General features: G+C 41.8%; 1 protein-coding gene across 1 annotated transcript in view; it reads left to right on the forward strand.

Moving 5' to 3' along the window:
- RXFP1 (relaxin family peptide receptor 1) overlaps positions 1–16,762 on the forward strand; it is a 188,661-nt gene that overhangs the window by 123,806 nt on the left and 48,093 nt on the right. The window contains exon 5 of the mRNA XM_083172505.1: positions 1,801–1,872. Within this exon, the coding sequence (XP_083028631.1) occupies positions 1,801–1,872 (72 nt within the window). The remainder of the gene's footprint in view (positions 1–1,800; positions 1,873–16,762) is intronic.

Raw genomic sequence — 16,762 nt, forward strand, 5'->3', positions numbered from 1 at the left:
GTTGGCCAAGAAAACAGTGCGCCAGATGAAAGACACATCATGGTGGAGGTTCCTTGCAAGTATGGGCTGCATTTCAGCATATAGAGTTAGGGATGTGGTCAGGATTAATGGTGTCCTTAATGCTGAGAAATAGAGGCAGGGACTTATCCACAATGCAATATCCTCAGGGATGCATCTGATTGCCTCCAACTTTATTCTGCAACAGGACGACCCCAAACATACAGCCAGTGTCATTAAGAACTATTTTTAGGGTAAAGAGGAACAAGGGTACATGAAGTGATGCTGTGGCTCCCACAGAGGCCTAATGTCAACATTATAGAGTCTGTCCAGGAATAAATGAAGAGACAGAAGGATTTGAGCAAGTCTACATCCACAGACGACAGAACGTTAGCTCTCCAAGATGTTTGGAACAACCTTGCCACATTCCACTTCTGTTCATTTACTTAATTCCCTAATTAATAAAAGCTTAACTACTTACATTTCTATTTTCGAAAGCTATGTCACTTTGCAGCCTTTTTGCACACTTGCCTAAAACTTTTGCACAGTATTGTTGTTGTGTATGTGTGTGTGTGTGTGTGTGTGTATATACTATATATATATATATATATATATATATATACATATATATATATATATATATATATGTGTGTGAATGTGTGTGTGTGTGTGGGGGGGGGGGGGGGTATGTGTATATGTATAGTGTTGTAATCACCAGATAGGTGTCAGCCCCTCCAGTGACACTGACATGGACCAGCACTCCCATATAATGAAGCAAATAATACTTTAATGAATGATAGGGAAAGAAGGATTCCACAAATACTTATCGATCCTTAGCAGTAAGAGCAGGCAGCAGCTGAAGACCGCATCTATCCCTCTATGCCAAGTGCCCTTACAGGCCGTTTCGGTGACTCTCCACCTTTTTCAAAGGCCGTGTCCTGGTCCATATTGTCCCTGGTGACACCTATCTGGTGATTACATAACTATATCTACACCTATGACCTAGCACCCTGCTGTTGAATTGGAAGAGTGTGTTTTCCCACATTGACATAATATTATATACTGTATATATCGATAGGGTTGGAAAGTCAACACAAGCATTAGGTCGGCAATGGCAAGGTCGACAGTGAAAAGGTCAACATGAGTACCCATTTTTAGACCCCTGGGCAAAAAAGTAATGGCCACCCCCTTATGCAGATTTAAGAATCAGGGCACCCTAAGCAAAAAAGTAATGGCAACCCACTTCTGACCATTTATTTTCATTATTCGGTTATACTGTAAGTCCTTTTTATGTATTATAATAATGAAAAAGCTATAAAATATAAGATTCATTTTATTTAAATTATGTACACATATTAACTAAGTAGCAACACTTTGGGTGTGCATGTGCTACCCATTTACACTCCAATCTAGGTGTTGTATGGTACAGTACAGGGAATTTTTTTGTAGTTACTGGCAGTGGCGTCTCCAGAGGTGGGGCTGCAGTACAGTTCAAAAGTCAAAAAAGGGGGCACAGCAACTGCCACCATCTGTCATTAAAAACTGACTCACTGACAGTTGGTGTTTCTCCCCTATGGGAATTTTGAACAGTGCTGCAGCCCCTCCTCTGGAGCCACCACTGGTTATTGGTACATTTTAGACTGACAATACTGTAACAAGCAGTGCACATGGTTTTGTCCATCTAAGAAGGATTTTGCCAAAAAGAGTGAACTAGAATAAGGCCCATAGTGATTGAAATAGTTGTGATAAATACAATAAAAAGAAAGGGTTTTAAAACTAATGATTTCTGTTTATCATTTACAGGTTACTGCAGCATAATATGTTAAAGAAGCTTGGCCCAAATGCATTCTACCAGTATACAGACTTACGTAAACTGTAAGTTTACATTTTCAATTTTAACCCCTTCCTGACAGAGCCAGTTTTTGCGTTCCTGACAGAGCCCTTTTTTTCAAATCTGACATGTATCACTTAAGTGGGGATAACTTTTTTTTGCTTTTACTTATCCCAGTGATTTTGAGATTGTTTTTTCGTGACACATTGTACTTCAAATTAGTGGTAAATTTGGGTCGATACAGTCTGTTTTTTTGTGTGAAAAATACCAAAATGTCGTAAAAAAATGGAAAATTTAGCAATTTGCAAAATGTTAAATTTTCTGCTTGTGAGACAAATAATCATACCACTCAAAATAGTTAATAACTAACATAGACCATATGTCTACTTTATGTTTCCATCATTATTTCAACTTCCTTTTAATTTTTTTAGACACTAGGAGGCTTACAATATGAATAGCAAATTCTCAAATTTTCAAGAAAATTTCAAACACTGATTTTTTTAGGGACCAGTTCAGTTCCGATGTTACTTTGAGGGACTTGTATGTGAGACACCCCCATAAATGATACCATTTCAAAAACTGCACCCCTCACAGTATTCAAAACAGCATTTTGGAAGTTTGTTAACCCTTTAGGTGTTTCACAGGAATTAAAACAAAGTGTAGGTGAAATTTCAAAATTTCATTTTTTTTGCAGATTTGCAATTTTAATACATTTTTCTAAGGAACACAGTACATTTTACTAGAGAAATGTGACTAAAAATTGATTCCCCCAATTCTTTTGTTTTCATAAATATCCTATATGTGGCCCTAGTGTGCACGTTGACCAAACCACAGGCTTCATAATAGAAGGAGCACCTACTTGATTTTGGAGCCTCCTTTTTATGAGATTATTTTTTAGGCACCATGTAGGTTTCTAGGCACCATAAGATGCTAAAATTTAGGAACCCCCCCACAAGTGACCCCATTTTGCAAACTACACCCCTCAGGGAATTCATCTAGGGGTATAGTGTACATTTCAAACCCCCAGGGGTTTCACCAATTGTGGTACAACTGGGCAGTGAAAATGAAAAATTAAATTTTTTACACAAAAATGCAGTTCTGGCTCAAAATTTTTCATTTTCAGAAGGTATGAAGGAGAAAAAGCACCCCAAAATATGTGCCCCAATTTCTCCCGAGTACGGCAATGCCTCACATGTGACCAAAAAATACCATTTGGGTGCATGGCAGGACTCAGAAAGGAAGGAGTGATTTTTGGATTTTGCAGCTCAGATTCTGGTGGAATGTTGGTGGGTGCTATGTTGCATTAGCAAGACCCCCCAAGCACCAATACAGTGGAACCCCCCCACAAGTGACCCCATTTTGCAAACTACACCCCTCAGGGAATTCATCTAGGGGTATAGTGTACATTTCAAACCCCCAGGGGTTTCACCAATTTTGATACAACTGGGCAGTGAAAATGAAAAATTACATTTTTTTACACAAAAATGCAGTTCTGGCTCAAAATTTTTCATTTTCAGAAGGTATGAAGGAGAAAAAGCACCCCAAAATCTGTGCCCCAATTTCTCCCGAGTACGGAAATGCCTCACATGTGACCAAAAAATACCATTTGGGTGCAAGGCAGGACTCAGAAGGGAAGGAGTGATTTTTGGATTTTGCAGCTCAGATTCTGGTGGAATTTTGGTGGGTGCTATGTCGCATTAGCAAGACCCCCCAAGCACCAATACAGTGGAACCCCCCACAAGTGACCCCATTTTGCAAACTACACCCCTCAGGGAATTCATCTAGGGGTATAGTGTACATTTCAAACCCCCAGGGGTTTCACCAATTTTGATACAACTGGGCTGTGCAAATGCAAAATTACATTTTTTACACAAAAATGCAGTTCTGGCTCAAAATTTTTCATTTTCACAAGGAATGAAGGAGACAAAGCACCCCAAAATCTGTGCCCCAATTTCTCCCGAGTACGGCAATGCCTCACATGTGACCAAAAAATACCATTTGGGTGCATGGCAGGACTCAGAAGGGAAGGAGTGATTTTTGGATTTTGCAGCTCAGATTCTGGTGGAATTTTGGTGGGTGCTATGTCGCATTACCAAGACCCCCCAAGCACCAATACAGTGGAACCCCCCCACAAGTGACCCCATTTTGCAAACTACACCCCTCAGGGAATTCATCTAGGGGTATAGTGTACATTTCAAACCCCCAGGGGTTTCACCAATTTTGATACAACTGGGCAGTGAAAATGAAAAATTACATTTTTTTACACAAAAATGCAGTTCTGGCTCAAAATTTTTCATTTTCAGAAAGTATGAAGGAGAAAAAGCACCCCAAAATCTGTGCCCCAATTTCTCCCGAGTATGGCAATGCCTCATATGTGACCAAAAAATACCAGTTGGGTGCATGGCAGGACTCAGAAGGGAAGGAGTGATTTTTGGATTTTGCAGCTCAGATTCTGGTGGAATGAATGGTGGGTGCTATGTCGCATTAGCAAGACCCCCCAAGCACCAATACAGTGGAACCCCCCCACAAGTGACCCCATTTTGCAAACTACACCCCTCAGGGAATTCATCAAGGGGTATAGTGTACATTTCAAACCCCCAGGGGTTTCACCAATTTTGATACAACTGGGCAGTGAAAATGAAAAATTACATTTTTTTACACAAAAATGCAGTTCTGGCTCAAAATTTTTCATTTTCAGAAGGTATGAAGGAGAAAAAGCACCCCAAAATCTGTGCCCCAATTTCTCCCGAGTACGGCAATGCCTCACATGTGACCAAAAAATACCATTTGGGTGCATGGCAGGACTCAGAAGGGAAGGAGTGATTTTTGGATTTTGCAGCTCAGATTCAGGTGGAATTTTGGTGGGTGCTTTGTCGCATTAGCAAGACCCCCCAAGCACCAATACAGTGGAACCCCCCCACAAGTGACCCCATTTTGCAAACTACACCCCTCAGGGAATTCATCTAGGGGTATAGTGTACATTTCAAACCCCCAGGGGTTTCACCAATTTTGATACAACTGGGCTGTGCAAATGCAAAATTACATTTTTTACACAAAAATGCAGTTCTGGCTCAAAATTTTTCATTTTCACAAGGAATGAAGGAGACAAAGCACCCCAAAATCTGTGCCCCAATTTCTCCCGAGTACGGCAATGCCTCACATGTGACCAAAAAATACCATTTGGGTGCATGGCAGGACTCAGAAGGGAAGGAGTGATTTTTGGATTTTGCAGCTCAGATTCTGGTGGAATTTTGGTGGGTGCTATGTCGCATTACCAAGACCCCCCAAGCACCAATACAGTGGAACCCCCCCACAAGTGACCCCATTTTGCAAACTACACCCCTCAGGGAATTCATCTAGGGGTATAGTGTACATTTCAAACCCCCAGGGGTTTCACCAATTTTGATACAACTGGGCATTGAAAATGAAAAATTACATTTTTTTACACAAAAATGCAGTTCTGGCTCAAAATTTTTCATTTTCAGAAGGTATGAAGGAGAAAAAGCACCCCAAAATCTGTGCCCCAATTTCTCCCGAGTACGGCAATGCATCACATGTGACCAAAAAATACCATTTGGGTGCATGGCAGGACTCAGAAGGGAAGGAGTGATTTTTGGATTTTGCAGCTCAGATTCTGGTGGAATTTTGGTGGGTGCTATGTCGCCTTAGCAAGACCCCCCAAGCACCAATACAGTGGAACCCCCCCACAAGTGACCCCATTTTGCAAACTACACCCCTCAGGGAATTCATCAAGGGGTATAGTGTACATTTCAAACCCCCAGGGGTTTCACCAATTTTGATACAACTGGGCAGTGAAAATGAAAAATTACATTTTTTTACACAAAAATGCAGTTCTGGCTCAAAATTTTTCATTTTCAGAAGGTATGAAGGAGAAAAAGCACCCCAAAATCTGTGCCCCAATTTCTCCCGAGTACGGCAATGCCTCATGTGTGACCAAAAAGTGGCAGGACTCAGAAGGGAAGGAGTGATATTTGGATTTTGCAGCACAAATTCTGGTGGAATGTTGGTGGGTGCTATGTCGCATTAGCAAGACCCCCAAAGCACCAATACAATGGAACCACCCCACAAGTGACCCCATTTTGCAAACTACACCCCTCAGGGAATTCATCTAGGGGTATAGTGTACATTTCAAACCCCCAGGGGTTTCACCAATTTTGATACAACTGGGCAGTGAAAATGAAAAATTACATTTTTTTACACAAAAATGCAGTTCTGGCTCAAAATTTTTCATTTTCAGAAGGTATGAAGGAGAAAAAGCACCCCAAAATATGTGCCCCAATTTCTCCCGAGTACGGCAATGCCTCATGTGTGACCAAAAAGTGGCAGGACTCAGAAGGGAAGGAGTGATATTTGGATTTTGCAGCACAAATTCTGGTGGAATGTTGGTGGGTGCTATGTCGCATTAGCAAGACCCCCAAAGCACCAATACAGTGGAACCCCCCCACAAGTGACCCCATTTTGCAAACTACACCCCTCAGGGAATTCATCTAGGGGTATAGTGTACATTTCAAACCCCCAGGGGTTTCACCAATTTTGATACAACTGGGCAGTGAAAATGAAAAATTACATTTTTTTACACAAAAATGCAGTTCTGGCTCAAAATTTTTCATTTTCAGAAGGTATGAAGGAGAAAAAGCACCCCAAAATCTGTGCCCCAATTTCTCCCGAGTATGGCAATGCCTCATATGTGACCAAAAAATACCAGTTGGGTGCATGGCAGGACTCAGAAGGGAAGGAGTGATTTTTGGATTTTGCAGCTCAGATTCTGGTGGAATGAATGGTGGGTGCTATGTGGCATTAGCAAGACCCCCGAAGCACGGTGAAATGATGAACCTAATAATCCATAGATGTGTGGTATATTTTAAAACACTCCTTTATACATAGGCCGGGTTTGTCGGGGCAAGTTTCACAGTGGAAAATAGTATCCTTTCTTATTCCCTTTTTATAGCAAACTTTGCACCTTTTTTGTGTCCTGCCCTTTCTTGCAGTGGAGGGGATTTCGTTCGGAAAATGCTGCCCTGGTACAATACGGGGGCCAGTACTAGAAGTACTGGGGCCCTCTTCCTGCTGGTTCCCAAATATTAGGCCCTTTATGACTTCCTCTTGAAAGTGCATAAATGTCCCCCTCTGGCCGGTAGAACGGAATAGCACGTAAGCGTTATACAGTGCCATCTGGATGATATACACGGCCAGCTTCTTGTACCAGATTTTTGTTTTCCGCAGGGCACTGTACGGCTTCAGTACCTGATCTGAAAGATCCACTCCGCCCATGTACCTATTGTAATCCAGGATACAATTAGGTTTTGAGGTGTGGGTACTGGTACCTCGTACAGGGACGGAGGTGGTACTGTCTCCGTGAATTGTTGTCAGTATAAGGACATCCCTCTTGTCCTTATATTTGACCAACAACATATTTTCGGTGCATATTCCCCTGCTTTCACCCCTTCTCATTACTTGGGCAATGTGCGTTTTTGGGAGGCCTCTTTGGTTCTTGCGCACAGTACCGCAAGCTGCTGTACCTCTTGAACCAAGGGCCTTAAACAGGGGGATGCTAGTGTAAAAGTTATCCACATAGAGGTGATAACCTTTATCCAGGAAGGGGTGCACTAAATCCCAGACAATTTTTCCACTAACACCTACGAGGGAGGGGGGGCATTCTGGCGGTTCAATTCTTGAATCCTTCCCTTCATATACCCTAAACCTGTGAGTGTACCCTGAGGTGCTTTCACACAGCTTATACATTTTTATGCCATACCTTGCCCTCTTACTGGGAAGGTACTGGCGGAATTTAACCCTTCCTTTAAAATGTATAAGGGACTCGTCTATGCAAATGAATTTATCTGGGATGTACATCTCTTCAAATTTGGCACTGAAATGATCAATGACCGGCCTGACTTTGAATAGCCGGTCAAAGGTGGGATCATCTCTGGGTGGGCACTGTGCATTATCGTTGTAATGCAAAAATTTAAGGATCGTCTCAAATCGAGCCCGGGGCATGGCCATACGGTAAAATGGGGTGCTGTACAGAACATCTGTACTCCAATATTGCCTAATTTCTGGCTTTTTTACTATGCCCATATGAAACACCAGACCCCAAAACGTCATCATCTCTACTGCATCTACAGGGGTCCACCTAGCAAATGATGACGTGGGGTTTTGAGCAATAAACTGCTGGGCATATAAATTAGTTTGGTCCACCATTAAATTTATAAAATCATCAGAGAAAAATAATTTGAAAAAGTCAATTTCTCTGAGACCTGTGGAATCAAATTGGATTCCTGGCATGGCCAAAAACTCAGGAACCTGGGGCTCAAAATTGTCTGGTGGTGGGGTCCATACGAGATCAATTATTGGTCTACGGGGGCGTCTTTGAGGGGGTCCCTCATCACCAGAGGAGGAAGAGGAGCTTAAGAGGAATCCTTCAAATTCCCCGCTTGCCTCACTGGCTGTGTCAGAGTCAGAGGCAAGCATGGCATATGCCTCCTCCACTGAATACATTCTTCTGGATGACTGGGATGACATTTGGGATGACATTTGGGATGACATTTGGGATGCCATTTTTATTTTTGTGTTACTGGTAGTGAAATGTTTCAACACGTGTATAGTGTAGGGGGGGGTACAAACTTTATTTCAACCCGGGGGGTATGTAGTGTGTAGTGTGTATGTAGTGCAGAAAAAAAAAAATACTTTATACAAAAAAAAAAATTGAAGGGGTTAAAAAAAAAAAAATTTGAAGGGGTTAAAAAAAAAATAAATTGAAGGGGTTAAAAAAAAAAAAAAAGGTCCTGCGCCAAAAATTGAGCACAGATGTTGGTCAGTAACGTCTGTCACTGAACAGCGCTCAAAGGCAACAGGAATTTGAAAAAAAAAAAAAAATAGATCAACCCTGTGCCGAAAAAGCTGATCAGTGATGTACGTCACTGATCAGCGCACAGTGGCCACAGGACACCCACAAAATCACAGTGTGTGTAAAAAAAAAATTAAAAAAAGACCCCACAGCACCCACAAAAAAAAAAAAAGGTGATCAGTGATGCGACACTGATTACCAGTGAGGGGCAGCAGGTGCACAACCTTTGGTGCAACTGACAGTGCAACTGGCAGCAACTGACAGGTATATATAAAAAAAAAACCTCTGCACCCCCAAAAAGTTGCTGATCACCTCAGATATAGTGATCAGCACAAAAGGCGGGGGCAGCAGACACAAAATATATCACTCTCTATCACTCTCTGTCACTATCTCTCTCTATCTCTCTATCTCTCACTATCTATCACTCTATGACACTGCAGCAGCAGCACTGACAGTTATATATATGAAAAATAACCCCTGCACCCCCAAAAAGTTGCTGGGGGTGCACAAAAGGGGGGCAGCAGACACAAAATATAGCAGTCTCTATCACTCTCTGTCACTATCTCTCTCTATCTCTCTATCTCTCACTCTATGACACTGCAGCAGCAGCACTGACAGGTATATATATCTAAAAAAAAATCTGCGCCCCCAAAAAGTTGCTGATCAGTTAATTTATACTGATCAGCACAAAAGGGGGGGCAGCAGTCAGTTATATAAAAAATATATAGCACAATCTGTCACTATCTCTCTATCTCTCTCTATCTCTCTCTATCTCTCTATCTCTCTCTATCTCTCTATCTATAGCTCTATCACACTGCAGCAGCACAAAATATAGCACTCTCTGTCACTAGGCCTCTCTATCTCTCTCTATCTCTCTCTATCTAATAACTCGCAGCAGCACAACACAGCACAGGATGTCACAGGATGTCACAAGAAGAAGCAAGATCCAGGCAGTGATCAGGTAAGTATTTAGAGGGGTTCTGGTCAGTATATCGCGGCAGCTGGGTACGGTGACCGCACTGCACGCAATTCCAGACCGGAATGGCGTCTGCAGTGCAGTCACCGTTAGTTTAAACCCCCCTCCATGGCTGTGATTGGTTTGTCGGTCCGACGAACCAATCACGGCCTTTGGGGGCGGGCGGGGTGGGGTGGGGTGACACCAGTGTCACCCTTACACCCCGCGGTGATTGGTGCTGTACTTTACAGCACCAATCACCTCCGACCCCATGTCACCGGCGAACGTTATTCGCCGGTGACACAGAAAACGCTGTGAATGGCTGTTCACACTGAACAGCCAATCACAGCGATTGCCGACGGGGGGGCGGCATCGCAGCCCCCCCTGGGCATGCAGGGACATGTCTGCTGTCAGGGACAGCAGACATCGTCCCTCTGTCACTGCGTCTCTAGACGCAGTGACAGTTTGAAGTCATGACGTATATATACGTCATGTGTCGGGAAGTACTTCCCGGCCATGGCGTATATATACGTCAAATGTCGGGAAGGGGTTAATATTGTCCATTATTATACAAATATGGATTTTCTTTTATTGCTCATCTGATTTCTGCTTTGTAACGATGCTGCTCCAGTCATCTACTTTGTCCTGTGAATATACTGCCTATGAAACCTTAACATGCTTATTAATGGTTGTTAACGAGATTTTTCACAATTAGTAATGCTTCCTCTCAGCTAATGACTTTGGTTGACTCAGTTGGGTTTTTTTTTCTTGGCCTTGGCTAAATAATATGCTCAATTCTGGTATGGTCCATTATGCTTCAGAGAAGTGACCGTGTCTGTAAAGAAAGACAAATCGTTTTCTGAATGACAAATTTGATCATCTTATATTGGATTTTAAGCCAATGAAAGTATTGTTATCTGTTATTTTTATATATGTACTGTATATTGTATGGCTATATAGTATTAATTGATAAATAAATGTGTTAACTGATTAATTCATCAATCTGAAAAATGCAAAAGTTAATTATTCACATTAAAAAGGCTTTAAGGTGCTTACATACCCATATATACTTGAGTATAAGTCGATCCGAATATAAGCCGAGGCACCTAATTTTACAACAAAAAACTGGGAAAACCTATTGACTCAAGTGGGACCTTCACTCGAGTATAAGCCGAGGGGGGCTTTTTTCAGCATAAAAAATGGTCTGAAAAAGTAGGCTTATATATTAAGTATGAATATGGAATTTGCATGCAGCTGCACCATCTGCACCTAGATAGCGGTCACTCCCTGGTACATACCAAATGAGTGTAACTCCTCCAGTGAAAGTAAAAGAGAAGGTAGCTACTGTACTTTTAAGCTTAAGGAAACAATTCAATTGCACTCTGGGGTTTTTCCTGTAGGTGCAAGATTTTTGGTATTCAGTTGGGTGCATGTTTTTTATTATGTGGTGTCTTTTTGTTTTTCAAGCTCCTTTAGAGCAAATCCAATTTTTCCTAAAATCTATTTTTTAAGGAAATATTGGGCCTAATTCAGCAGGGGTCACATAAGTGATCTCCTGCACAATTTCCTGATGTTTGTGGCATATGCAGGACTGGTCCCGCAATCGTATTGCTATTATGTGAACTCCTCTGCCTGATTGACAATCAGAAGTTTTTGAAGGGAAGGACAGGGGCAGTCGGCGTTTGGAAGTCACAGCCATTTCCTAGGCGCAGTGAGGCTAACGATTGCAACCCAAACGCACATTCCTTGGCCTTGCAAGCCACCTTACAACTGCAGGTCTATACAAGGTCAGACTTACTCAGGCTGCAGTCGCAGAGGAACACTGCAGCGGATGGTTGAGATGTTCCTCTAGAGGTGTAATCACAGTTTTAAGTGATCGCAAATTCACGCAGGAGGTGGTATGCACTTCCTTGGGCATTTGCACTACTACCAAATGCGCAAGCCCTGAGATTTCCACTTAATTACCATAACCAGTGCAACTCCGAGATTTGTTCTGTAAACTCCACCATCAATACACTATATTGAGCAGCACCAACACTTGAACCAGCCTATGGCAGGAACAGTGTCTCCTCTTAAACTTCCTCTAAACATGAAATCTGTGGCTCTGCGTTTGGGAATGCAGACACATCCACTGACACACTCGTTACACTGCCATTATAGACTGTTTTGTTCACTTCAGGCACGGCCCAGGAACACCCCTGGATTTTTATTGCCAGTTCTAATTCCAGAAATTCCATACGCAAAAACGGTCTTTGTATACACTCATGTGAATGCTTGCACCTATGGGATTTCTAGGACATGTCATATGTGTTTAATAGCAAATTCTCACTTAACTGCGAAACATCACCATTGCGTCCACCTCTGGTCCCCATTCACTAGTGCGATATGGGCACTTTTCATCCAATGCCGAGCTTCCAGTAGGGAACGGATGAAAAGTGACCATATCGCATTCCATTTTCCTCCAATCTGAGTCACAGTTTGTCATGGCTAGTGGATGATTGGCTATAGTCCAAATTCATAGCTCTGCCATAATGGCATGACCAGATTAGAGATCATCTAGACTAAGTGGTAGAATCATTAAATCAGTAAATATTTAGAAAGTATTGAGAAACTATTGTTAGACCAACGTAATAGCTGTTAATTCTGAGTGTTAAGTCACAGCACTTGGTTGGTGGTGCTGCTTAATAACTTATGTATTTAAACTTGCAGAACAGGTAATTTTCCAATCATAAAAAAAGTCACCCTGTGCGCAGTGAAACACATTAAATAGGAACTAGTATGCTGTTAAGGACTTCCACCGATTGAAAATGTGATCCAAAGCCCACTTAGGAAGGCTGTTTGTCAGCGGTTTCCCCTGCAGCACGAAGTGGTCTACATCTTAGCCCACAGCACCTCGCCAGCCATGTGTGCACTTCATAGCTGCAGACCTTTGTCACAGGTGTCCAGTGTTAGGGATAAAATCGGCACTCATTGTACATTATAATTTTGCATGGAAGCAATCAGGTATTTATTTCCACCTACCTACCTACAGAAGGAATAAAGACTTTGCATAAGCATGTTCAACTGCCTCTTCTATGGCGATAAGGTTCAAGTATAAAGGGTCAACAGTGTCTAGGTCAACAGTCAATACGTTGGCATAGACAAAGGGTTGCACAAGCAAAATGTCCACTCTGAAATGGCTGACACATGTAAAGGTCTATATCCTCCTCTACACAACGTTTTGATAACCGGCTTTGTAAATTGAAGGCAGGGCCGTGAACACAATTCAATGCGTACCATTTCATTGTCTGCCCAGACCCCCTATTTCACTCAGGAAGTGAGCAGATGGCCACAGGCACCCTCTGGGAGACAGCCACAGGCAGCCTCTGGGAGACAGCTTCCAGGTGCCTGGAGAACCACCTAAGATTATTTACGCCCCCCCACCCCCAGATATTCGTAGAGTGTAAGAAAATATGACTATAGCAAAACTTCTATGCACAGTGGAAAAGAGTGTGGAGTACCAATGCTAGGGTAGGACAGGCTGGACCAGTCCCTATTATAAACACTAACCCCAGCCTGTTCAGTTCAGAATTAGAAAGTTTAGAAATTAGAATTCGAACCACTGAGGGATAATGTGACCTCAAAACATATGCTGAAATGCCCTATAGCTCTTCCTTAGCACCCACGGGCCAGTTTGCCCTGGGAAACTAGTAATAGTTAAAGTAAAAGGAAGAATCACAAAAGTGACACATTTGATAAACTGGTGGTCCCAATTTACGCAGATCTATATATTCCAGAAAGTATAGGCTCAAATAGAAAAAAACATACGCACAACCCCAAAGCACATTATCAAAATCCTTATCCTCAATGTAGTCCAAAGGAGCAAAGGAAAAATAATTAAAATCAGGCATACAAAACTGCTGTGTACAGAAGTGAATGGAGAGACAAGCCTTCATTGCTTTGCCAATTACAGTATAAATGTTATGTCTACACTGGCAACATTTGAGTGGGTATTGGAGCATTACCCTTTCAATGTCATTTAGAGATGGGATTCAATTAGAAGTATTTGCATATTTTAGTTGGCTTTAATTTATTTTCAAATTGAATACATCAAAATGAGGCTTTTCCTGTTTAATAATAAAACATACAGGTGAGGTTTTAAAGTTGCTTACATAAGAAAATATTGATACCCCTTTCACACCGCACTTAAACAGTATATTGCCGTTTTTTCCCATTTCAAAACATTTAAGGCTGCAGTGGGAAAGCACCAGAGTTGATTTACCGGTTAAAGATTACCGGTATTTCAAAACGTTTAAAAAGCAGAGTCCTACACGTTTCTGAGCCGTTTTTTTATGCTGTGAGAATGGCTCTGGAACGGTATTTAGTAAAAACAACAGATTACAGACCTGTGATAGGCTGTCCCCTGCAGTCTGCCTTGAAACGTGTTCAGGGGATTAAACGGGTTGACTATGTGAATGGTACTTAAACGGTATTTAAAACGGTAATCTACTGCAATGTGAAGGCTCAGACCCGTTTTAAATACCGTTTAAAAATACCGGTTTTTGAAATGTTTTGGCAGTGTGAAAGCGGTATTATTTTATTAACTTTATTTGCTTCCTGTATTTGTATTTAACTGTATTCATTTATCTGTATGTTCCACAATAACCACCATGACCATGCCTACATTTCTTTTTTTTTTACACTTAATTCTTGTCAATATTTTTTGTTTTCATGCCATGATTTGTGCCTGTATGATTTAATTGCTATTAACCTGGATAAATCGTAACTAAAGATGTATACTTTATGCACCTACGATTGTTTCTATAAGATGTCTTTGTGCTGGTAATTATTATGCTATTCTCGCACTGCTTTTCTCTCTGCTTTGACAAGAGATTGTTGTTGGAAAAAACACTTTCCTCACTGATCAATCTCTATACTATTCCATGTGTCACTGCCTGACACAACCTCACCACCCACACCACCTCTTCAAACTAAGAGTAATGGGAGCAATAGAAGATGAATTTTACAAAAATGTCTGTTAACATGTGAAACATTATAATTATTTTTTAATTATATCTACATTTTCTAATTTCTTAATCTTACGAGGGACATTGATAAATTCTCAGCCTAACCCACTTCCTGTAATTGTCGCATTATCTTGTTCCGGCAGCTTTTTTTATTTTAAGATGACAATTTTCAGACTCCTGGTGTTTGACGTCCTAAACTGAGCCATGTCAATAGAAGGTATTGAGTTTTGGAATGTGGAACCCAGGGCTGTCATGAAATTTTGGTTCCTGCAGACGAAAACTGTGAAGGAAATCCATAAGTGTATGAGGCAAACATTAAATTATGTGTGCCCTTTTTAGTGCACTTGGAAGAAATGGTGTTCCAACTTTTATTTGGAGATTGAAGATGCAGCAAGATCTGGGAAGCCTTCAACAGTGACCACACACAAAATTGTTAATCACGTTCATGACTTGATTTTAACAGTTTGCCAAATCTTGCCTTAAGCAATAGCTGAGACACTGGAGATATGGCTACATCACTACAATGCAGAGACAAAACAGTTTGTGCAGTGCTGGCACCACTTGAGTTCTCCTCGGCCAAAGAAATTGAAGATTCAAAGGTCTGCAGGGAAGGTCATGGCAACAGTTTGTGGAGACTTGAAAGGCACTTTACTGACTGACTATATCTGAAGGGCCAAACAATAAATGCTGAAGGCCCATTATAGCATGCACAACATTTTATTTTTAAAATGTCTATTGGAGGGGTGCGTTTTTTGCTCACACTTGGAGCCTAATTGTCTAGAAATAACCCTGCATCCACCCCACTCACCAGATCCCGCTCTGTCGGACTATTTCCTGTTCACAAACTGTAAAAAAAAAAACGGTACTTATGCAATATCTGGGCTCCCGTTTTTCTTATGAGACCGCGTCCCCTTGCAGGGCTCACTGCGCTCGCCACGCTTCGGGCACGGTGGCTCGCTGCGCTCGCCACACTATATAGATTCAACTCCATGCGTAGTTGGATAGTAGGGATATGAAAAAATGGGGTGCATTTAACATGGGAGCCCAGATAATACATAAGTACTAAAAAAACTTTGAAAGGAAAGCAATTTTCAAATGAATCGGAAGTGATATCAGTAGCAGAGCAGAATTTTAGTGATCAAACTTCCGATTTTGTTTTTGGAAGGGTTAAAAAAACTGCAGAAAAGCTATGCCAAATATGTTAAACTTCAGGGTAAATATGTGGAGTTTAATGGCTCCAGTCCATTTCCTTCTTGGTGGGGTCATGGATTTTTCCACATATTGGGGCAGATGTATTAAGCCTTAACAAGAGATAAATGCAAGGATGATAAAGAGAGATAAATACATCTGCCCCACTATTATTTATTTAGTAACGGTTATTTATATAACACACACGTATTCCGTAGCGCTTTACAGAGAATATTTGACAATTCACATCAGTCCCTGCCCCAGTGGAGCTTACATGGTGGGAATCGAATCTCAGTGCTGTGAGGCGGTAATGCTTACTCCATCCCTGCTGTCCATGGCAGCATATCTATCTATGCACCTCTTACTGTATATGTCTATCTATGCAGGGGGAGAGAAGTTTAAGAGAGGAGGGCCTGTGCGCTGGCTCAGTGCGAGTTACCTCCTCTGTTCCGTGCAGTCGCCCTGTGACATTGGGTCAGTCTACCATGCATTTGGAAATCTCTGAGAAAATGCACTTACTGTACATGTATCTCTTCATTTGTTTCAAAAGATCTACCCATTTTGTCTCTCTGCTCTCCCCAAGATCTGTGCATTTCATCCACCCTCGTTACCTGCTTACAGGTTTGTTGGAAGAGACTGGTGGAGGCCCATATTCTCCATCCCGACCACTTCTTACCTATAAGCAGCAGCCTATCTCCCAGCACACACTGCTCTGCCTGCACTTGATATGCTAAGTGAAAGGGAAGATCATTGTTTGTTCTGCTATCTCAAACAGTGGTGTAATTATAGTGTGCACATGGGCCCCTGGGCCAGGGGGGCCACACCGCACATACTGCACCAAATTTTATATTTACCCTCCGGAATCCAGTGGTGGTGGCTGGAGCGCTGCCATAATCCTCGTAAAAATGGTGCGATGG

Source organism: Crinia signifera, chromosome 1 (assembly GCF_055691185.1).
Source record: "Crinia signifera chromosome 1, ASM5569118v1, whole genome shotgun sequence".
Classification (NCBI taxonomy): domain Eukaryota; kingdom Metazoa; phylum Chordata; class Amphibia; order Anura; family Myobatrachidae; genus Crinia; species Crinia signifera.